General features: G+C 37.3%; 1 protein-coding gene across 1 annotated transcript; it reads left to right on the top strand.

The window, feature by feature from the left end:
* The first annotated feature begins 380 nt into the window (after positions 1–380).
* Positions 381–21,234, top strand: LOC121319548 (V-type proton ATPase subunit E 1-like). Its single transcript, XM_041257110.1, has 9 exons — positions 381–656; positions 8,608–8,673; positions 9,030–9,139; positions 9,390–9,456; positions 14,654–14,743; positions 17,364–17,432; positions 17,746–17,840; positions 18,869–18,956; positions 20,412–21,234. The coding sequence occupies exons 1-9, from the start codon at positions 624–626 to the stop codon at positions 20,472–20,474; spliced, it is 681 nt and encodes a 226-aa protein (XP_041113044.1). The 5' UTR covers positions 381–623; the 3' UTR covers positions 20,475–21,234.
* Positions 21,235–25,450: the final 4,216 nt, after the last annotated feature.

Genomic DNA, 25,450 nt, shown 5'->3' with positions numbered 1-25,450 from the left:
CCGTGTGTTCGACATAACCCGTTCCACCTTGGGTAGCTATCGGTCATGTGACAATAACTAGCTATTGCATTTTTTCGTTTTATTTTATTTTGTATTATTAAATATAGATGAAGACGCTAAAACAATAATGAAGCTGATACCGTATTTAATGTACTAATCAATATAAAAAGTAGTGTTTCGGCGTTCCCTTTTTTGTCATGTGACGAAGGTGAAAAATGGCGATTCTTTTTTAAGGTTTTTTTTAATATAATTACGATACAAACCGTGTTAAATGATAAATATTACGTTTATTTGAGTTTATTTTACAAAATACATTAAATGATATTTTTATATATTTATATTTGGGGAAACCTTTTTTTGTCAGGTCATGTGACGTGTGCATCCAGTTCCAGCTGGAGCGTCGGCGACAGTCAGCTGACCAGATATTTGACATTTTAACATCGAGCGACTGCAGCAAAGACCCGATCATTTTGAATTTAAAAAGCAGAGGAAAAAAATATTTAAAACGATTTGAACAACTCACTAATAGACAAGAGGAAGATAACCTTTAGCAGACTGCAGTATATTCAGATAATTTAGCTTGTTAACTTTAATCTTAGTACAATCCTCTGTTTGTCGCAGCCATGGCACTCAGCGATGCAGATGTTCAGAAACAGGTATAGTACAGTATGTTTAAATTATTTAACAGTACGAAACACAATATTGTTTCTATACAAAATAACGTATTAATTATTACTATATATCATTATAATTATAAAGATAAGCATTTGTTTTCTCGTATCATACGATATCTATTTAACTGCTGTAGGGATGACGACTGTTTTTTTTTTTTTTTTTTTTTTAACCCTTTATTTATTGTGTACAATTCGTATATTTTTATTGCACGTAACAAGGTTGTCATTCATCCTTGTTTTTTAAATTGTTTACACTGACAGGTACAGTCCTTTAATTCAGACAAGCCTACTGGCGATGTGTTGCAGTTTATTCTACAGCCTAGAAATCCTACACTGGTTTCATCACCTACAGTACCGTTTTCGACGCTAAGACATTTGCCAGAAACGTTTGTGCTGTATAATTCATTTCCATAATTGTAGCATATTTTAAGTGTATAGGTTATTCAGGTGTAACTGTTGTCATTTTGCTGAATTACAATTAAAATATTAACTGCAGGTTGTACAGACTCAGATTAGCACTAATGTTGGACTATCTAATTTTACTTTGGGTAAAGTAGTCTAAGATTAGCCATAGGTCATTCATCGTTCATAACTTAAGAAATTTAGACACTTAAGAGCATATAATGCTTCCTCAAAATCTTACAAAATCTTGTAAGTTCCTGTATCTGATAGGCATTGATTATGCCTAAAAGTCTATATGCAGTGTTTTTTTTTTTTTTTTTTAATCTAATGAAACAACTCATAGCTTATAGTTTAACTGTAAGGATGAACTAAACCAGAAAAACTCTATTGGCCACAGTCTTTATAGGTTTTCATATTGCCAGTATAAATTCTACTGCCATTAAGAAACCACAAAAAAACTGCTACCAGTAATTTAACAGCAGGGCATTATTTTATTGGCCTTGAGTCTGGGGTAAGGTACATGGGTAGTTATATTAAGAATTTGTTTTGTTCAGCAAAATCTGCTGCCTTAGTGTCGGTACAGAACACTGGTATGATTCTTTTTCCCCTAAAATGCATCCAGTGGTACCTGAGATTTATAGACAATTAGTATTGCAATACCTTGATTATAGGCATTGTATTTTAAGTGAATATCTGGTGAAATTCTTTCTTGTTCTATGAAAACTTGTGTGATGCTTTGTATTTTCTTTGGTTAACTTACATGCAGAAGTTCCCACTTTTAGTTTCTGAAAAGCAGTGATGATTTTGTTAATGAAGTAGCCTATTGAATGGATTTTACGAACGGAAACAATTATTTATAACAGTTTAGGAATAAAGTTGGTAAATGTTTTTACAATGTCGTATTTTAAAAGTGAGTGTTCATTGAATCACTTGAAACGTATAGATTTTTGAATTCTACTCTTTATGAACCATGAAACAACCTTCGACTGTGACACATGGCTAATCTATGTGGCAGATCTTTCAGACATCAGAGCTGTCTCCTGTGTTTACCAACAAGCCTCTCTCCATTAAAAATCAGACCCAAAACAATGTGTATCTCTCTTCGCTGGTTTTCTAGTTTATAGTAAACTGGTTCCCCCTCCTTGCCTCTCCACATTGTTCCAGGTCTGTAGCAGTTCTAGTTTGTTTGTGGTGGCAGGGAACTGTGTACTGTAGATAAAGTCACTGAAGTTGAAGCATGTCGAGGACTGTAGGTCTGGATTCAGCCAAATCCAGCTGGGGATTGAGCCGGTCCTTCTGTGGATTTGTAAACTAACAGACTTCATCACAGCAGTATTGGCAGGTTCAGTCTATTACCAGTACTAACAGTCCTCTTCAGTTTAACTTCTGTGCACTTTATTATAACCAGGGTACTGTACAAGCCCAGTATGGTGTGTATGTGTGTTTGTTTTGTTTGTTTTTTTGTTTTTTTATGTAAGGAAACATGGCATGTTCCAGCAATTACTTCAGTAGTGAGTTAATAAGGCATCAAGCCCAGTCTCAGTAGCTTATATTTTAATAAACTTTTTACGGGAAATGCCTACAAAACCTGATATTTTCAATGTATTAATATTTTCTTGGCCGATACTGATAGCTGATGGTTGTCTGCCCATATCTGCTGATACCAGTGGGATATTGATAATGATAGATAATGCAGGTAAGCTATTGTAAACTACTAGAACAAGACATAGGACCTATATTTTTAAACTGTTTCATAATTATACATTTTAAACAATGAACAGATGTTGTTTATTTGTTTTATTTATGGCCAGAATTAACAGGTAGTGTTTACTTGTTGCATTTACTTTTAAAAAAATGAATACAAAGAATAACATAGTATTATATTGTGTGCTTGACAGTAATTTATGCATTTGTTTTACAGTCACCAAAAATAACACCTTTCATTTGCACTGCTAAAAACACTTCTGTAGAAAAAAATATATAATGTGACGTTTATTTTTATAGCCACTTACTGTCAAACACTGCATATTATAACTTCGACCTACAATAGAAAAGAAAAATATAGCTTATGCAGTGTCAACTACAACAACGTTAGTTAAATTCTTACTTTTAAGCATACACTGCTTAAAAATACAGCACAACTTAAATCGTTCACTTAATGAGAAACACAAAGTGTCATAAAATGTCTGGTTACAAAATTCAGTCAGTTGAATTTGTTGCTTAACAAAAGACGGCACAGTAATCAATTCCTGCTTTAAAATGCCTCCAAACACTGCCGCAACCAATGCAGATTAAGCAAGAGAAACAAGAATGACAAAAGGTCATTCTGAAGTTCAAGTTCATAATAATAATAATAATAATAATAATAATAATAATAATAATAATAATAATAATAATAATTCAAACCATCAGTGTTATTTAGGTTTCAACCTACTTTTTTTTTTTTTGAAGGCATCAAAATAATATTCTACTCACAGTTCATAAATATTTAGATAAATCCAAACACTGCTCTTCTGAGACTTATTTACTGCAGGATGATCGCACCTTACACAGGACTGGGAAAATTAGTGTCTCAGTGTTCTTGCATCATTAGTAAGGGTGCCTGACCAAACATGAAATTCTGTGATGGAAGAAATTCAAGCATGAATATCGGTGTACGTTATCGGCTAAAATAACAAAGACCGCAGATAGCCGATTTGTCTCTCTCTTTTTTTTTTTCTCCTTATACCGGTGCTATGCTGGTAGGGTACTGATTATAGGTGCACCCCTAATGAATATAATAGAACATACTTCAATAAGGATGAACATTCTGCCATAACCAAAACATTCTCTGATGCCTTGATTCATAAAATCTTAAATTGAAAATTAACACTGCATTGCATGTTTCCTAATAAATCAAATAAACCTTTTTTATGTAATATTTCTGATTTTACTTCCACATATACCCTGGCCTATCAAAAAAGAAACCTGTGGTGTGTGATGTTAGGAGTGAGGCAAAATATCTTGCTATCCCTTTTATAGCCCTCTTGTAAATTCAGTGGTACCACAAAATGTATCACTTTTCTCGGAATATCATTCCAGTTTTGGTAGCTGGCCACTTTTGTGATGTTAAGTTGTGGGACTGTAGTCTATTTTAGACAAAAGTAATGGAGATGTTTCGTAAACAAGAGGTCTGAGTGGAGTTTTGGCAATAACAGTCCTATCCCCAGTTGTATATCTTTTCCAGAAAATTGATAACATTTTGGGGTACTACTGCTCCTCTGCAATGGCTTTCTCATTGGAGTCATTTGATATATTTGAAGAGTGGATAACTGTCAAACTATCTACCCAGAGATACTTATTTTGCAATCAAGCTATAAACAGGCAGCAAATGCATTAATCAGTCCATGTTTTTATTTTTACTGACAGGCTCCTCTGTGTGTGTGTATATACTGTATATACAGTGTGTGTGTGTGTGTGTGTGTGTGTGCATGTGCATGCGCATATATATATATGTGATTCTGAAAACTTGTAAGTGTTAAATTGGTATGGCTTGCTGTAGCAGCTAAGGCACTACTCCTGTGAATGTACAACTTCTGTGATACAAAAAATGGTTATGTGGCCCATTTGATGATAGGGGGCACCGCGAACAGATCACATGGTACTGTATGGAAAGATAAAGAGGGTGTTAATCAGTCAGGTGGCAGGAAGGATCGCGTCTTGCAGTATGACTGGTAGAGTTCTTTATTTCTATGATTAATACATTTGCTGCTATTCCAAGGTAAAGTGACCCACGGTGCTTACATGCTGTATCTAGAGAACCGCATCCAGTTGTGTTGGTTAAGACTTTCTGTAGTATAAGTTATGTTAACTAATACAAATCAAAATTAAATGACACACTAATTTGTTCAGCACTATTGAGTGGTTACAGAAGTTATTGAGAGTATCACAATTGGTCTGTTTGTCTTTAGATAAATACATAACTGTATGTCCCCTTCCATTCTATTCCAGTTCCGCAGAGGCCCATGCAGTAAAGCAGGGGAGGCAAAAGTTGGCCCTTCCACTCCTGGTCTTCGTTCCAAGTCTGTACTAAATTGTTTCATTGAACCAATTAAAACATAATTCAATCCCTGAAGTACTGTATTACGGCATTTTACCTGGTAAACCCTGAGTGCAGTGGCCTGCCACAACTGTGATTGGCCACCCCTGCAGTGAATTGTCAGATTCCACATGTCTTCACCAGTGTAAAAGAGAACAGGCATGAAAGGTCAAATAACCATCTTGGTGTTTAGTGGAAGGCGGAGCTCCATAACAGTCCTGTGTGAGTAGTTGTACAGTAGCACAGGGATGCGGAAGCTGTGAGCAATGTGTAAGCTTTAACAAGGCTGATGGAGTAAAGTTTAATATAGTGGACTAGTGCAAATCAGGAGCAGTTGGGGCACGATCCTGTTATGATTAGTCGGAATACTGATTTATAATCTTTACCACACTAAAAAAAAAAAAAAAAAGTATTCTATGTTTAAATTTGATATTTTTAAATGAGTCATATCTAAGGCTATAAATCATTGTTTAATATTTTAACTTTTTTTGTGTGAGCGATTTTTTTTTTTAAACCATTATAAATATTTCAATAAAAACATTTGACTGTATTTGTTAGCGTTGCAACAATAATGGAATTTTTGTATCATGATTGACCAGAAATGACCACAATAACTGCTTTTGTTGTGATAATTCATTTTGGTATATTTTTATCTTCCGAAAGTTACAGCAGGGTCAAAGAGCTACTTATAAAGTGTTCCTTTTATAATTTTTTTCTACAGCTTCCGTCCCATAAACTGGGCAAAATATTCCCCTTCCCCTTGATCCAATATGGCTACTGTAGTTTCCAAACACCACACACTTTGAAATATTGCTTTTATATGTAGTTCACAGCTGTATTCTATGATTCTCTGGTCAAATTAATTACAGAGGCTGCTGGCTTTAAGATACTGTCTTTTTTGTACACAAGTTTGTTTGATGATTCTCTAGAGTTGTTTAAACCTTTATAAATTGAATAGTCACCATTGATTATTAGTCTCCCCCAATATAAATTAACCATTTTAATTTACCTTCAGAAACCGTAGATACTTTATGTGCTTCTTCCTCTTCCCAACCACTATTCATGTTGTTTTTCACATATCTATTGAGATGATGGAGAGGTTCAGGTTAGGCAAGGAGACGATTAGTTACTACTTTATCTCCAAAAATTTGCAAAGACATTTTCTGGGACGTCACCAGCAGCATAGTGTACTTTTTTTGTTTAATTTGGTTAAAAACAGGAAGTTGCAGCAATGATTTACTGTATGTGTGTGTGTGTTCACGTCTAAGAATGATTCCATAGGCCTTTGTTGGCATAACTTATCCTTCAGTGTCTTTTTTTTGTTTGTTTTGTTTTCCCTGAGCAACCCATTATGTGTTCAATTCTTGCTGCTGACTGACTGGGTGGAAAAAACACAAAAAACTTGACATCTCATGGTTGTTTTTAACTTAAATGCTCATACAGGATTGGTTTCTGACTGCACCACCCGAGTTATTTACTGGAAGCTTTTTAACATCAATCATATCTTTTTAGAAAAATATGGTGGTAAATAAAGCCTTGCATATTAAAAACATACACTTATTTACTATAAGGCACATAAAGTCAAACCTATATATAGTGGTAAAACGCTAAATGGGAAAAGCGCTAGTCTACTTGACGTCTGCCCAACGCAACAAAACAGGGTGTGTCCACGGCTTACCCAAGTGGCTCAGTGCTGCTATCTGGTCAGGTTTTGTTTCTCACACTCCATGTAGCCAAACTGACTACAAAGGAACAGCCTTTTTACACTTGCACACCCGAACTGAGCCGAGCCGAGCCCTCGTGGTTCGGCTAGTTTCACACTTGTCATTTTGTCGAGCCAAGCCGAGCCGGAACCGTGAAACTCTGGCCCCGCAAGATATCTGATACTGGCTCGTGTTGAGCAAGGCTGGGGGCGGGGTTAACTTGTACTGTCCGAAACGATAGTCTACAAAAGATTTCACAGGAATTGAGAAATACGGGACTAAACCACAGTGTGAAACAGTGTTGTGAAAATATTTAAAAAAAAAAAAAAAAAAAAAAAAAAAACAGGATTACAAAAGAAATAAAGATAATAAAGCAGGTCAGACCGCAAAAAAAAGTAAATATTATGATTTAATGGATGCAGTTCTTGGTCACAGACCTGCAACGATTGATATAGTCTTTTTTCAAAAATACTGTATATTAACATTGCATGTATAAAAACAAGTTGTAAAGAAAAATATCTTTAAATATGTTATGTTTAGATTTTGTTTTTAATAGGCCTACTTTAAATCTATTTTTATGAAGGGTTTACTGATTGTTCAAGTAATATCTGTAACGTTTTAAAGTTATCAGTAGTTAATCTAATTTTAATAATATGAAATGAAATTATTCAGTTTGTATTTGCATTCAATCAATTCAATTTTGCAACAATCTGGTTCTCTCTTGTCTTTTTCAATGAATATAATTAATACTAAGATAACAACTACATGGCCTACATTTAATTAATAGTTTTTGTAATCTACCAGCGGCTTTTGTTGCATACACATCGCTGATTATAGTGCCGACTGGAAACCAATGTTCATGTTGGGGTGCGTATTTATTTATTTTTAATCAATGTCATCCTTCTGGATGTCCTCTGAATGACTTTTAATTTATTAATTTTTTTAAACCATATAAATGCAAAACCATAACACAATGTATAAGGCTTTTTAAAATGTATTTATTTGTCCTGTGGTTACCTTTTAATTCATTTTTCTGCACATACCACTACTTTGTATGTGATGTAGAATACGTGAATGTAAACATCTAACACTGCTTTCGCCCTGGCACCACTTTCTTTACAAATTAAGCACTTTAGTCCTTATTTCTGAATTCCTGTGAAATATTTTGGTAGACTTTATCATTTCGGTCAGTACGACCTCATGATCCATTCTCAAAAAGAATCTACACCACTACTCTGTGCGCCTGTGTCCACTGAATTTGACGTCGTGTTCCACAGTGCTGCTTCTACTTTGAACAGTAGTGTGAACATACCCGAGCAGCGCTGGGTGGGCTCAGCTTGGTTTTGGCTTGGCTCGGCTCGGGTATGCAAGTGTGAAAAGGCTAGAAGTGCGTCTTCATGCAGCCAGGATTATAGAAATGTTGTCTTTGTGTTGCCATGATCAGAATGCTTTTGTTTTAAGCTCTTTGTTTACAGCCATGATGAAGCATTCAGAACTTGATGTACGATACAAATTCTAAGCGACGTTAGCCAGTAGTGCATAGGCTATTCAGGTATTTCTTTACAGTGTATTATTCCGAGGTTGGCCAGGTTTGGGAAAAGTGCATTGAAAGGTCCTTTTGATTTTGATGGCTTGCCGTGGGCAGCCAAAGCTTGCAGCACCAGGCAGTGGAAACAAGGCAGTAGTTTCTTACAGTTTTCTATTCTAAGCTTCTGTTTCTATTCTGGTTGTAACTGTCTTTCTTTAACAGATCAAACACATGATGGCCTTCATTGAGCAGGAGGCCAATGAGAAGGCTGAGGAAATCGATGCAAAGGTAAGTTGACCCTGTCTATATTCTATACAGACACCCGTGCCAATGAATAATGCATCCGCTTACATTTTCAGATAGTTTTTAATAATTTGCCAACATACAGGTGAACTGTTATTGAGTGAATAATCAGTAGTGAGAATTATTCATTTAGGGTAGCTGCCTATTATGCGCTCAATTGTGTACCACATATCTTTTATATATGTTTTTTCCATAGGCTTGATCAGCCAGCAGCATCAAGTTTTCTGTCAATTTTGATATATAAAATACAGATAATGCACAACCCATATGCATATAGTGTGTAAAAGTATGCACATTTACAATACAATACAATTCCTTTTTTAAATTTTTTTCTTATCCAGGCAGAAGAAGAGTTTAACATTGAGAAGGGTCGTCTCGTACAAACTCAGAGACTGAAGATTATGGAGTACTATGAAAAAAAAGAGAAGCAGATCGAACAGCAAAAGAAAATGTGAGTCACTTCCCTGTGGCTTCTGTTAAACTGGGAATGTGTGTTCTGTGCTAATGCAAAACCACCTCCCCTAATATCCCCAATTATTATGAAACATGGTATTAATATTGTTTATCATAATTTATTGAGATTCTGGAGTTACATGGAGGTGTCTGTACTGTGAAGGGGCAGCCCATTTAGACAATGTGCATTTAAACTTTCTAGTGTGTGTGCTTGTGCTTTAACTGTTCTCTACTGCTTTGTTTAACAGTCAAATGTCCAACTTGATGAACCAGGCCAGGTTGAAAGTCCTCAAGGCCAGAGATGATTTGATTTCGGTTAGTATCATGAGTTTATTTCTTTTTGCATGCATCAAGCTGGGGATTAGTTTTTGTTTAATTTATTAAACATTTAAACATATTGGGTCAATGGCAACAAACTTTCAGAGTTGGTACGCATCAAGCGTACTGAGTTGCAGGCTAGCTAGTACGGTACTTTCCTTAGGATCAACCCCAGCTGCGGATTAAGTTAGTTCCAATTGTAACGATCCTCAGGTTTAGTACGCAACAGAGGATCAAGACCGTATCCAAACCTCAAGTGTGGGGTGCGTCACAAACCAATTGATTCCAGTTCATTCTAGTTCAAAGGATTTATGTGATTAAGCATATTTTTTCTACAAAAAATAAATAACAATAAAAAAAAACATAGATGTAAAACACGAAGATAATGCCTTTTAATTGCCTCATATAAGAGTCTCAAACTGGGGGTCACAGGGATGTCTGAAGGGTGTCGCAAAGGATTTGGTAGGTTAAAGTTATTGCATGACATCGTTTCTTTGAATTTACAGTTGGTGATTACGTTTAATTTACAATATATAAATACTGTACTCACGTGTCACTATGAAGTGGTGATATATTAAACTCCTTTGAAATGCCTGTCCTTCCCTTCTAGTCAAGGTCCAATCATAACAGTGTCCGTTATCAGGGTTTGGTTGGTATCTCCCTGGGTGGGGGGGGGTCATCTAAGTTGATTGACAAATTATGAAGCACCACACATGCGACGATTATTTGGCTTGCTCAGCGTGGTATGCAAACCAAACAAAAAACAAACAAAACTATGTTTTAATATTCCAAATGTTCTCTCAACACATGCTCTTGCCTTCTTATGACTCCTATGATATTTCAGCTCTGTGGGTGATTTGGGATTTGGCACTGGTGTAAGAAGATGCCTCCTTGAAGGATAGCCTTTGTTACCCAAGAGGGTACCACGATAAAAGCCTTCCTGGAATTTTAATTTTAGTCGACTGTTATAGAAAATTCACGCATCGTGTGTGCTGCCAGCCCATCGTGCTACCACGTTGTGTTTTCAGAGATGATGGTCACATATCATCTGTCCGTATGATTGATGTGTAGCTATGCTTGTTGCTGAAGCTCGGATCCTCGTATTACCTGTGAAAATGAATACTAATATGCATGTAGTCTATGGCCCCAGTAACTCCAGGTATTCCAGATGTAGAATAAAATATGGTGCAGAGATCTTGTTGCTCCTCTTCATTGGGCATTCAAAGGTAGTGCTCATCAATGCCACTATGAGTTTCGAGATCCTGTGAACGGCACAGCAAACGGTCTGTCAGTTCTGACTGCCACCTTGGATAAACGATATCGCATTTTAAACTCCTGTTCATTGTATGTGACAAACGGATCTTGTAAACAGTGATAATACCTGGATGTCATTCAGCCAGACTGTACTCTTCGAGCATACAAAACATAACCATAGTTGCCTAACATCTTTGCACTTGTCGAATTACAGGAACAATTGACCTGTAGGCTAAAAACAACATCCACCTCCATGATTTCAGTTTAGCAACCTTGGAGTGACTAATAAAAGTGTATCGTTATCGGGTTTTATTTAATTATATTTCATGCCTTATTAAAAATTAAAAGCTCTGCTAAGTGTTAGAAACATTCTGTATTCTATATATTTGATATTGGTTTTATTAATGGCTTCATTTCAGAAAATGTGGCTTTAATGAGGTTTCTCATTTTAACTTGTTAGTACAGTAACTCTTCTAGTTTGTCTAAAGAGTTTGATGGTTTAACTATTAATGGTCTATTTATTCAGCGCTTGTCAGGCGCGTCAGGTCCAATTTATTTTCACATACACTGTTTATTTAACACACACTGTTTAAAATATTTTTTTTCAGAGTAAAACAGGTTTAAAGGCACTGCATTGCAAAAGGATACTCAATTACTGCATCTCCAGCCAAGCCCCACCCCTTGTTTGCTGTATTTTTCATATACCTCTTTATAGTTGTGCATGCTGATAAATCCTCTCCTGATTACTCGTTTTGTCACCAAACTCCTCAATAATGCAATCCAATTTATTATTGTATTACTATATATAACATATATAACTATATTCTTTGAGCACTGGATGCGCATGCACAGAACTCGCTCTACGCTTACAACTCCAGACCTGCGCACGCACAGAACTCGCTCAACGCTTACAACTCCAGACCTGCGCACGCACAGAACTCGCTCTACGCTTACCACTCCAGACCTGCGCATGCACAGAACTCGCCCTACGCTTACAACTCCAGACCTGCAAACACACAGAACTCGCTCTACGCTTACAACTCCAGACCTGCGTACGCACAGAACTCGCTCTACGCTTACAACTGCAGACCTGCGCACGCACAGAACTCGCTCTACGCTTACAACTCCAGACCTGCCCACGCACAGAACTCTGTACGCTTACAACTCCAGACCTGCGCACGCACAGAACTCGCTCTACGCTTACAACTCCAGACCTGCACACACACAGAACTCTCTCTACGCTTACAACTCCAGACCTGCGCACGCACAGAACTCGCTCAACGCTTACAACTCCAGACCTGCGCACGCACAGAACTCTCTCTACGCTTACAACTCCAGACCTGCGCACGCACAGAGCTCTCTGTACGCTTACAACTGCAGACCTGCACACACACACAGAACTCGCTCTACGCTTACAACTCCAGACCTGCGCACGCACAGAACTCGCTACGCTTACAACTCCAGACCTGCACACACACAGAACTCGCTCTACGCTTAGAACTCCAGACCTGCGCATGCACAGAACTCTCTGTACGCTTACAACTCCAGATCTGCACACACACAGAACTCGCTCTACGCTTACAACTCCAGACCTGCACACGCACAGAACTCGCTCTACGCTTACAACTCCAGACCTGAACACACACAGAACTCGCTCTTATTTATGTTTTACGCTTACGTTTCTGCGCTCTCGTATTTTTGCCAGCGATTTCACTCCATAGTTAACCGCTTTGACAAAATTTGAAATGTTTAAACAAATAACACCCGTATTTCACAGCGCTACTCTTGGGCTAGCGTGCCTGAGGTAATTAACATTAAATTCAAGGTGAGTGCTGATCAGGGACTGTCCGACATGCTGTTAAGCAATTAAAATATTTATAGTAATCCTTCCATTAATCTTCTATAAATGTGATTATAACTTGTTTTATTTCAGTAAAGACTTCCTTAACCTCTGGCATAACACATTTCAAGTATCTCTGCCAGAGTCCTGTGTGGGCCCACTCCTTCATGCAGAACTGCTTCAACTCTGTGACATTTGTAGGTTTTCAAGCATAAACTGCTCGTTTCAGGTCCTGCCACAACATCTCAATGGGGTTTAGGTCTGGACTTTGACTAGGCCTTTCCAAAACTTTAAATTTCTTGTTCTTCAACCATTCTGATGTAGACTTGCTTGTGTGTTTCGGGTCGTTGTCTTGCTGCATGACCCAGCTGCGCTTCAGCTTCAGCTCACGGACAGATGGCCTGACATTCTCCTGTAGAATTTTCTGATACAGAGCAGAATTCATGGTTCCTTCAATGATGGCAAGTCGTCCATGTCCTGATGCAGCAAAGCATCCCCAAATCATGACACTACCACCACCATGCTTGACCATTGGTATGAGGTTCTTACTGTGGAATGCAGTGTATGGTTTTTGCCAGAAAAAACAGGGCCCATTTTGGCCAGAAAGTTCCACTTTTGACTCATCTGTCCATAGAACATTGTTCCAGAGCTCCTGAGGGTCATCTAGATGCTTTTTGGCAAACTTGAGACAAGCATTCATGTTCTTCTTAGTAAGCAGTGGTTTCTGCCTTGCTACTCTGCCATGAATCCCATTTTTGCCCAGTGTCTTTCTGACGGTGGAGTCATGAACACTGACCTTAGCCGAGGCGAGAGAGGCCTGCAGATCCCTGGATGTTAGTCTAGGGTTCTTTGTGACTTCCTGGACGATTTTACACCTTGCTCTTGGAGAGATTTTGGCAGGACAGCCACTCCTGGGAAGATTCACTACTGTCCTAAACTTTCTCCATTTGGACAATATGGCTCTGACTGTGGTTTGGTGGAGCCCCTGAGCCTTAGAAATGGCTTTGTAACCCTTTCCAGACTCATAGGCATCAACAACTTCTTTTTTTTATTTTTATTTCTGGAAGTCTTCAGGAATTTCTTTTGATCGTGGCATGAGGTGCCTCTAGAACCTGTGTGCTGATAACTTCACTCTGATGGTAAGGGCCAAAGTTAGACAGATTTATATTGGGCAGGACTGGCCCAAATCAGGCCTTATTGTAAACCAATGTATTCAAACAGCTGACCCTCATTATCCCTTTAATTGGGTTGAGTTAACTAGGGGGGCAATAACTTTTTCACACCTGAAGATTACATGTTTGATTACCTTACACACCAAACAAATGAAAGAAGCACCAAACTTTGGTGTCATTTTTTCTCTCAGACTCCCTCTATATACTACTACAACCCACAAAAAGATCTGACCAATTCAATGTGAAAAATGTGCAAAAATGCAGAAAATCAGACAGGGGGCAAATACTTTTTCACTGCACTGTACACTGTACCAGTTTTGTGGCAGTTCTACATAAAAGACAAATCCAGTCACATGTTCATTATTTTCATTTGCTATGATTCCAAAATAATTCCATACTTCTGATTTACCTCTCAAACTATTATCCACTACATGATATAAACCCTGCGCTATCATTTGCTTCACCTCATCCACAGGCATTTTTAATATCACCAAGTAGACGTGATAAAAAGATCTTGAGACCTATCAAACAAGCAACAAAACAAACCGAGATTACTGTTTAGTCAGCTGACTCCTCCCTAATCGCCTCCTGTTTTGGTGCAGGAAATACTTGTACCTTCTAATATGTTATTTGGGAAAGGGTTACAGACAAGTACGCTGAAAGGACAGAAAGCGTTTTTAGTTATTCAAATTCAGACCCGAACCTGACCAGAAAATCAAATTTTTTTGACCCACCCTGAACCGCAAACCACGAAACAGTTCACATTCTGACCCGATGCGCTTTTGCCGGTCACCTGTGGCCACCCGACCTGAAGCAGGACTCTAATCTCTGCATCGTGTTGCACCTGAATCGATTTAAGAATCATTTTCTTATTCAAGATACAATAGATGGATAGGCTGTAATGGTTGCTATGTGCTTTTTCTGTCAGGATCTGCTGAACGAAGCCAGACAGAGGCTGGGAAAGATTGCGAAGGATCCGGTCAGGTATGCCGCCTTGCTGGAAGGACTAGTGCTGCAGGTAAAGTTTTACACGTCAAGTCTTGGGTCGGAGAAAAGCCTCAATGTAAAGTTGCAGTCCCGTCATTTGTACTATGCATTTGAAGATAACATCCTGATGAATAAAATTCAAGATGGAGGCAAGGCATCACCCTGTAGTTACAGCTATAAAAAAAAAGTATGTTCCTTTTATTAAGGTCCTTGATTTAGTAAAGGTTATAATCTCTCTTTCAAACAAATCAGTCATTTGAGTGTCGCTATGGACCTATTGCAGATATGCCAACATTTGAAAATGTAAAACCTAGCACCTGCTGAGCGAAGCATCGACAAAACCCTAGCAACCCCTAACACCGCCCCCTTCCCTTCCGAATTATCAGTTTCACACACTCCTAAAGAGAAAATCAAACAATAATTAATTTTGCTTATATAGATGTAATTCTTAGTTAAGTATTTAACTGTAATAAAACTGAATAAGTCTTATTAAAACTGTACTTTTATTGTCTTTATCCCAGTAAGACTTACTTCTTTCTTGCTGATTTAACCTGTGGCTCAAATGACTTTTTCAAATTAAAAACCACATTTTTTTAACAAGATTCAACATAACATTTTATTATGTACAGAGTATTTATTGTTTATACACAAGTATATGCAATTAGCATCACTCTACCCATAAATACATGTCTTACTACTGTGTATATAAAAAATATAGCATTTGTTTAACTAACTGTACTGTGTTGTGTTGGTGCAGGATGACAGGATTTGGAATCCCAATGAAAGTCAATGGCAACTTGTCAAAATGTCATTCAGCACTTGTTTCTGTACTTTTCTCTGGAGGCATTTAATTTTATCTGGCGATTTGCTGAAACAATGTTTTTTTTCAAAATGAGCCTAATATAACAGGTGTTGAGAGATCTAGCATTGAATAACCTTATTACAGTCTGTGGCCCTGAGTGTCTACATAGATAGCAGTGGTGCAATTGGCAACCTAATTTCGTATTAGATTATCTTATAGGCATTTATCAATGACGTTTTGTTTGTCAAAATAAAGAACAAACATCTTTTTTTTTTTTTAACGGAAGATCCAATAACTAAAAACACTGTTGTGCATAATAGTTAAACAAAAAGGCACAACTTGCATTACGATTTAAAAAAAAAGAATTAATAAATACAAAGGACTAAGTTTAACAACTGAAAAGAATATGTGTGCATAAGTATCAAATATCATACATATAATCCAAACACAGCATGCTTTGAAACAAAAGAAGGTAAATTGGTAGATTTAATAGATTTAAATAAAAAAAGAAAATATATTGCCTTAACCCTTTGCGGGACATTTATTCAGCGCCTATCAGACGCATCAGGTCCAATTAATTTTTACACGCACTGTTTATTTTACACCAGCTGTTTAAAAGTAGTCTACTTCTGATTTTTCTTATTTGGCTTGTACAACGCAAATGTAGAGGCCTAAAGTCTGTATCCTAAACGAAGCACACTCTCACACACTCAAGGTTTTAATGCAAACCGGTAACAGCAGACTTCCTACTGGGTTCTAATTTAATGCATCGATTTACCGATATGTAATCGAAGTTCAGAAAATTTAAGGACAGATGATCAATAATCGTGGCATCGATTAATTGTTGCACCCCTAAGAAATAGATAGATAGATTTGTTTTTTTTACTGGGTCTCTTTTTGGAATCTGTGTTGCATTCATTCAAATCAAATGACAGAATGTACAGGTGAATCACACTGTTCCAAATTTCACCATGTTGCTAAGCAGATGCAGAGCTAGGGCTAAGGAATGTAAATATGTGATATTGGCTATTTAAATATAAGTTTAAACATACTTTCTTTTTCAAACATTGTACATGTCCGACAAACAGAATGCACCATGAACGTCCATAGATTGCTGTGGTTATTTCCCTCACGAGGATAGACTTCAGGGGATCATGGGTTATATTTATAACTACAGTACTATGTTCATCGTGTTTTCTCTATTTAGAAAGAGTGAAGGCTGATTTTTGATTTGGAACAATGAATAAAGCTTAGTGTTAAAACCGGAAAGTTTTTACAAGAAACGCATTGTGTTGCCTTTTCTGTGATCTGTCTTGTCTCAATTTCAATGTAACACTAAAATATTCACACACCATGGGTTCATAAATGAACTGGGAAATACATTTCTCAACATTTACTCAGGAGTGTTCGTCAGGAGAAATAAATATCTTCTAAGGTTCACCGTGTATCAAGATCTCTCTCCTTCCTACAACAATTCTGGTTTTCTCTTCCCACAATACACCGCTCATTTCAATCGGAGCACCAACTTTGTTGCAGGAGTGTGAAAAATAAGCTGCGATATGGACAGCATGGGATACATTAATGGGTAAATACTGCAGGTGGTTCTGTAACACTTTAAATGTACCCATGGTGGCTGTGAGTTTTTACACTGCATATGTGTATGTTATTAAGTGCTTGTTAGAAATATTCTTTTACCTAGTGTAGATTTTTACAGTTACGGACTCCATATATAAAAAAAAAAATACATAAAACAAACGATTGCTGATTCATCAGTTTTTGTTTTGGCTGTCACTGTTGACTGTGGAGAGGTTTGGTATATTATATAAATAACACATTATTTATCTGGCAGGGATTTTATCAGCTACTGGAGCCCTCTGTGGTTATTCGCTGCCGTAAACAGGATCTTCCTATGGTGAAGGTAATTGTATCCTATTTCAGTCTTCAGCTTTGACTTATGTTTCGTTCTTTAGGTTAAATAAAGAATCAATATGGCATGATAAGGCTTATCGAAGGACTTTTGCATACAGTAATGTGAATTTAGAAATACTGAAAGAAAATGAATACATTTATAACAAATGTATCCCGTCAAAATCTAGGTCCTTGTGCTTGATTAATGGTGCGAATGAAGGTACAGTCTAACACAGCAGGTGACAGGCTAATATTATTTAGAGGGACAAATTGTACAAATGAGTTTGTTGAAACGTGTGTTGTGTGCATTTGGATTTGTTTAGGCTGCTGTACAGAAGAATATTCCCATCTTCAAGGCAGGTGTGAAGAAGGATATTAATGTTCGCATCGACCAGGATAACTTCCTGTCACCAGAAATGTAAGAATTAGTAGTTTCTCTTGAAAATATTTCAAACATTAATTTTCTATGCTTATGGTGTCTCAAGCACACCATGGACTCTTGTCACAAAGATTTAACTTGTGAGTTATTTAATATCTGTTTTATTCCACGGAGTCCATTAGGGGAGTGCCGATTTAGGACTGTCAATTAAGCCTCCAAGCAGAAATCGATTCATTGGGCACACAAAATATAATCATTCAAAAAAAATATCAATGATTGTACTGCCTACAGAAAATTTGCCTACAAACTGGGATATGTATTACTTTGAGTTTAATCAGAGATTGCACTGGAATCTTGGGATTACAATCCCACAATTCACTGCAGAGATGACACATTTCTAAGGAAATAAGCAAAATGAAATCAAAATGATTTTATATTAGAAGGATGAAAGAAAGACAAATCTCTGCAGATGAACTGTGAGTGTGGTTAGTTATACTCAAGAACAGTGTAAAAAATGGCAGCTGAGGGAAGGCTTTGTTTTGTGTTGATCATGTACACATTTATGTTAATTTAATTAATACCCAACCATTTCAATCTAATCCGAAAATACACGCATCGTCTGTCCATATAGTTGTGGCCATGTCCACTACCATCAATGATGTTACTGTAATTACTTGAGTACTTTTTCACAAAACAACCTCTAACTGTGATCCAGCCAAGGTCCAGTACACCTTATAAAAAGAGCACAAGCTTCAAGTGGTTCAGATTTTGCAATCAGAAAATCCCTGCAAGTGACCATATGTTGACAAAGTGAAAATGTTCTAGACTTATTTTATTCATAAAATTGACTTTGGTGGCGGTTGATTAGGTTAACTTTAAAATCATTAAATGAAAGAGACCTGTGAGTTTAAACAATTATGTATTAGATGAACTTCCTACCAGTGTAAAATGACTGGGTGGGATGTTTGTTTTCAGTCCCCTAAAAAAGGTTTTAATTCCCAGGGTTTTGCTCTTTTTTACTTGGTATTACCACAATAATGTTAATTTACACTGTTCTATATCCCCAGATCTGGAGGTGTGGAAATCTATAACGCTAATGGAAAAATCAAAGTGGCCAATACCTTGGAAAGCAGACTGGATCTTATGGCACAACAGGTATGGGATTGAATTGGGGTTCCTCACAATATATAGTGAAGGCATTCACACTTGTCTGTGTGTTTATATGCAAACTTCAGATGTTTGCATATATCTAGAGAACTGCTCATCCAATTGTGATAACTTTGCTAAGGGCATTCATTAGCGCAGATTGTTCTAAAACTACAAGGGGTAAGAAGAGGGTGTGACATTTATCCAGCAGTGGTTTTCAACCTGTGGTACACATACCAGTACTGGTGCGTGACAGGCTTGCAACTGGTACGGACTGGCAGTTGTTCTTTATGACGATTCCTCAACCACTATACTCCCTTAATCACACTGTCGTACAATAATGCTGCCTCTCCCTTTTAAAAGCATATGTCAATATTTATGAATGTGACATGACATCAGTGTGTATATTTAAAAAAAAAAAAACCATATCGCATGTTTTAATAAACTGAAATGCGAAAAGGACGATAACAATTTTATCAAATACAAATGCTTGTAAGTGCAGGGAGGTATTAACACCAGCAGAATATGGAACCCCAGTTTCTTGCAACAGTTGTGATGGTGAGCAAACGTTTGAGTACGGTTGTGTGACAATTTCGCTTAAAATGAACAGTTGCATTTAAGAAATGTAGAACAAGAACAGTGAAAAAGAAAAATACACTTAAGGTTTGTGTGTTGCATCCGTGCCATTAACAAAATGCCCTGGAAACCAATGTTGTCTTTCGCCAGTCAGATCGTAGAGTGCCTAATAAAATTTTGAGTCAGTACAAACAGATTTTTTTTATTTTGTCTGTTGCATCTTGCATCCCAGATATAATGGATTTAGTTGCATTGTTTACCGTCAGGGGTTTAAGGGTGATTTAATTGCGCAACAGATTCCCCAGTTAGATAATGAGCTGATAATATTGCTTCAGCCAAAGCAGCAGGAACAGTAATTTAAGAGCATCGTTACCATAGTGTAAAACAGTATATAGCTTGAGTTTTGTACTAAAGCAAGGTCAGCTGTTGCAATGAAAAGTTTTATTTCCCAAACAGACCATTTTAAGAAATGTGAAAGCAAAATACTTGGGACTGGAAGTATACTGCTGAGAAAAAAAATGAAAGGAATTAAAAATAAAATATACTGCAGCTTACTTGATTGCAGTAAAAAAATCAATTTACTAAATTTACTAATATTACAACTGAACACAGACATTATTACTGTAGCGAAATGTAGACTAGAAAGTAGATTTCTGCAAATATTGTACTATTTAAAGATGAAACATGGTAAATCTAATTTTTTTGGCTGCCATTTATAGACAGGATTCAGGTTGTACAGTCCCTTTTCCATTTTCAGATTTTTTTTTTTTTTTTGTTAAATTACATTAGCTCTTCAAGAAGTATATCCGTTGTTGAGTAGGATAAATAGTAGGACTAACTCCCAGATTTTTATTAATTTCTTTTTTTTTAATTTCTTTTCCTTTCCAGATGATGCCAGAAATCCGAGTAGCGCTCTTTGGTGCAAACCCAAACAGGAAATTCTTAGATTAATGCACTCTGCCACACCCATTGGTGCCAGATAAGCAGAGCATGGTTTTAAACAGGAAACAAAAAAAAGAACATCTGACATTTACATAAATATATTTAAAGATTCCATTATGTGTCTGTACTGTAAAACATTGTATGTTAAGTGGAGAAATGTGAGTTTATGTTGTTGTATAGCCCTGTGTTTTATTTGTTAGAGGTAAAAAGGAAAAAAATTGTTGTGAATCAATAGAACTGCAATATTGTTATTTTCCACCAGGAGGAGATATTGTGTGGCTTGACTTAGTGGTTCAAATAAAACTTAGAAGTACAGAACGGGTATGAGCAATCTACCAAAAGTCCTCGCTGTGAATCTGTTATCACATGCTAACTGTACAGTATGTCTGATATATCTTCTATCTCATTGCTGTCTTTATGCAGAACAACCTAAGGCTTGTAGTTTTCCTTTTGCGGTGCAACTGCTAGATCTGTTTGTGTCTTTTAGATTAGACGGACAATAAAAAAAAAAGCCATTCTTGTGTTGATGATAATGCAAGCCTCCAGTGTTTAAGTGATTGTTGAGATTTATGACATTGGTATAATTTCATTTACTGTATATGTGGTTTAAAAAAATAAAGATGCTTGGCCATCTTAAACTTAATTATTTTTGTTTTGTTTTAAAGGGATTTTTCCAAATATGTTTAAATGTCACCACTGCACTTATGTTCACTGTTTTCAAAGATAACTCTTGTTAAAGCAAACATGTATTTTTATTTTAAACCTGAAAGTCCATGTCTGCTTGCATTGCTTTAAGGTAGTCTGTTACTGTTTCACTTCCTAGCTCACTTCATCCTCCAGTGACCACGGGGTCATAGCATGTGATTAGTGAGATTACCTAGGAAGTACAAGACAAACTGAAATGAAGTCTTACCTACAGATTTCTTTAAACTAGTACCTGATACCATTTAAAAACAATTATATATACCAGGCTGTGATATATTATTTTAAGAGGTAAGAATTGTGTTTGCTACAACCACTTTTACAGAATTGCTCCATAACAGAATAAAAAAAAATGCCTTCTTGATACCCAATACTGAATCAACACGCAATCAACATACACCTCTTATGGTCTTTAAGTTGTCACTGTCTTGGTGTCCATTTCTTTGACCTGCTATGCAACCTTTATACACAAATCCACAATATAAACACAATCAAAACAAAACATGGTGTGTATATATGGAGCAGGTCGCCTGTGGCACATCGTGTCAATGCTGTGATCTGGGAAAATAGTGAACCCAACCCAATATTAGGTACAGGTACTAATAAAGTGGCTTAAACAATGTATGTCTGTGGTGAAAGAGATTCAGAAGTACCTTAACAGAGTATATGAAAATTATGTCATGCACACTATCTGTTATTCAGGAATAACCACTAAGAATTATTGGAGACCTCATAAAAGTATAAGATTATTTGACAATTGACTTTGAGTAAGATTGAAGGCTGGACTGTTGTTTTAAAATAAAAAGGTTAGTTAGAAGTTAGTGTTCTTTTCTTCTTCATGCATCCAAGAGTATAAATATAGCATAGTGCAGTTCAGGGGGCATGTAGCTGGGGATCTCAAATTTCAAGGGAATTGGTCTCTAATTCTCTATTTAAGCCCTGATCACCTGCACCCCCGCTGTCTAGTGTTTTTGTTGCAGGAAAAGCTCAGACACTGACATTCCTGCTTCAGCTTAACACCTTTGCTAATATTTAAACTTTTTTGACTCGCTCCTTTCACTGCAGGCCATTTCTCTGCACAGCTCTGCTAAGATGTTATCAGCTATTTTCCTAGCTGCTCGGGTGATTCTTCTCATCATTCAGCTTCGCTATTCAGCTGCAGGCGCACCAACGTTAGTCTTTCCTGCTCCATCCAGTCTCCAGCCCAGCAACAGCACCATTAGAAAGGCTGGCCCTACGCTAAACTTTCAAAGCTCTGCTTACAAAGACATCGAAACCCCCGTGGTCCCCCACTCCCACAGAGACAGCACAATTTACCGTTCCATCAGAAGATCCTGTCCTGGACCTCATTCAGGTACGTTCAACGTTTTAAAGACCTATCCAGCCCATTACAAACTCTATTCAACCAGTGGCGGCTCATGGCTTTGACGGGTCTCATAACATACTCCAACGACACCCATAACTCTTCCACCGGTGCCTCACAGACCATGGTTACCGAGTGTCTGGGGAGTGGTAAGATGGCATGGGGACAATGCAGCTTCATCAGGCACTGCGAGCCTGTGCCTCAGTATTGCAATTCTCTGGCTTCTGCTGTGCTTTCACAATGTAACAGCAAGTTCAACTCACCGAATTGTGACATCTAAATACTGCAGGCTCGTCTCGTAGACCTAGGTTAACTTATTTATATACATCACTAACTGTTTTAAAACATCTATCAAATATATTACTCAAAACTAAAAAATATTAATAAATATAAATGTTTTTATATATAGACAAGGATTTTAATCACAATAACCAAATATATTGTACCCTGCTTCACTGAAACCAAATGTTTTAATTCCAAATCACAACCTCTAGACAGCAGTACAATGCCACAAGTTTACATATTTTAAATTGGTTTGCTGTCGCTGCAAATCTCTCACACTCCAACTTTCCTATCCATTCCTGCAGTTCGTCGTCACTCCCAGGGATTCTCAGTCCCCTCCTGCCTCAACCTTTTGCCTTCCTATATTCATCAAGGCACTTTATTCAACTTTCAATGTCATCATTTCATTCAATGGGAGCTGCCAGTCAGATACGGAAACCATGTCCTACGATTATCAACATTTCAGTCAAAGCGTCCAACCCTGCAATGGACAATACACTCATAGACAGCTCCTGATCAAATCAATAGGTTTTGCAGCAGCCTCAAAGCAAAGCATTCTTCATCCTCAGGTTCTGCAGTGGCCTCAGATCTATGTATTTATCTCTGCCCAAAGGCAGCCCTATCTAGATCACACTGATCATGATTTCCATTACATGAGAGTAGATGTTAAAACTTCATGCTGATTTGAACTCGGCTCTCACCAAGATAAGCACCAACTAAGACGTAGCTTTACAGTAAACTAATGTGATCCATCTGCATCTCAAAGCATTAATACATGGTGAGAGATGCAAAGGGTGCAATGGTATTAAGTGTATAAGTCCAGAAAGCCTAACATCTCAATATTTTTTTTATTAATATCACCACCCCTTCTTCCCATTTAGACCTTCTCAATACCAATCCATTTCAATGTTTGTACATTATGTTTAAACTCTTGAAAATGTGTCTAACCTATATAACCAATACCACACAGACACAATAAGAAATACATCACATTTAGTATTACATGTAATCTTTGTTCTTATTTTAAATATTTTCCCTGTAATTGGATGGACAAGTGAATCAGTTTTAATCAGATTATCACAGGAGGCACACTGAAGACAAGGACAGCAGCCAGGTTTGGTAGGGAAGATGAACCAACCTGTCCCTTAAATTGCGTGCCCTGCAATAAGTGATAAAGGAAGGAATTTCGAATCAGTGGAAAGCTAATACTCCCTTATAACAGATTGTATAGCACTACTTTGTAAACCATATGTTGATGAGAAAATCATATTTTTTAATATATATAAAAAATATTTTTTTGTTTTACATTCTCAATAGGTCATCTCAACTTTTAGAACACATTATTTGTTGTGCCAAAAGCTCAGTCATTGTTGCTGCCTTTTCTTCAAAATCACCCTCCTCACAGATCTTGCGCAACCTATATATTTGCATAAACTAGTAAGCATGCTAGAAATGGAGCTGGAGGAAGTGAGACAGCAACAGGATCTTGAGGAACTGGCACACCCACAATTCATGGAAGTCTGCATCACCCCTAACAGACTGAAAGCCACCAGGGAGATAGAAGGTCAGAACAGCTGGGTTCAGGTAGGCAGAAGCAGGGAAAAAAAAAAGAAACTTCGTCAAACACACCACCAGAAATCAAAACAACCAACAGATTTGAGTCACTTCAGAATTTTGATGAGCAGAACCAACAACAAGAGAATGAAAGGAACAACATCCAGGACCCTATTGACAGTGGTGACAAGACAGTAAAAAGAAGGGAGGTCATGATTGTTGGGGACTCCATATTGAGAAACACAGCAAGTTCAGTTCGCAGTTTGGACCCCCTTACTACAACAGTGTGCTGCCTTCCGGGAGCCTCGGTCAAGCACATCACTGAGAACGTGGACAGGCTCCTAGAACGAACAGGAGACGACCCGGTAGTAGTCGTCCACATCGGTACAAACAACATTGGAAGAGACAGACCAAAATCCCTGCAAAACAAATTCAGAGAGCTAGGAAGGAAATTAAAAGAGAAAACCAAAACTGTGGTATTTTCTGGTATACTACCCGCACCTTGCAAAGGACCATATGGACAGCTGGAAATAATAAATCAAAACGAATGGTTGAAGACGTGGTGCACACGGGAAGGCTTCACCTATCTTGATCATTGGACCACTTTCTACAACGAGGACTATCTGTATAGACGGGATGGACTGCATTTAAATAACAAGGGAACTAGTCTACTTGGAGAAAAGATCCTCGAGCAGGTTCGGAAGCATTTAAACTAGAAAGGAAGGGGGGAGAAATCAACAAAAAAACAGAAGGGAGACCGCATCAAAACAAGAACAACAACTCAGGTAAGACAACCATTAAATGTATTTATCTAAATGCTAGAAGTATCAGAAACAAAATTCTAGAACTTGAAGCTACTGCACTAACAGGTAACTATGATGTGATAGGTGTTACAGAAACGTGGTTATCTGAGAGTGATGGGGACGAATATAATATTTGTGGGTATACACTGTATAGGAAAGACAGGCAGGACAGAAGAGGAGGAGGGGTAGCGCTATACATAAGAAACAGTCTTGAAGCCCAGGTGTTAAACCTGGACAAAGAAAATAAAACCGAATCAATATGGGTCAGAATAACAGACAAA

This window comes from Polyodon spathula, chromosome 8, assembly GCF_017654505.1.
Source record: "Polyodon spathula isolate WHYD16114869_AA chromosome 8, ASM1765450v1, whole genome shotgun sequence".
Taxonomy (NCBI): Eukaryota; Metazoa; Chordata; class Actinopteri; order Acipenseriformes; family Polyodontidae; genus Polyodon; species Polyodon spathula.
Note: the sequence above shows the minus strand (reverse complement) of the source record. Positions and strands in the feature narration are given on the sequence as shown.

Coding starts and splice junctions, on each gene's coding strand:
- LOC121319548 (XM_041257110.1), top strand. CDS start 624: ATGGCACTCAGCGATGCAGATGTTCAGAAACAG. Junction 657..8,607: donor ATGCAGATGTTCAGAAACAG/GTATAGTACAGT, acceptor TTTCTTTAACAG/ATCAAACACATGATGGCCTT. Junction 18,957..20,411: donor TGGATCTTATGGCACAACAG/GTATGGGATTGA, acceptor TTTCCTTTCCAG/ATGATGCCAGAAATCCGAGT.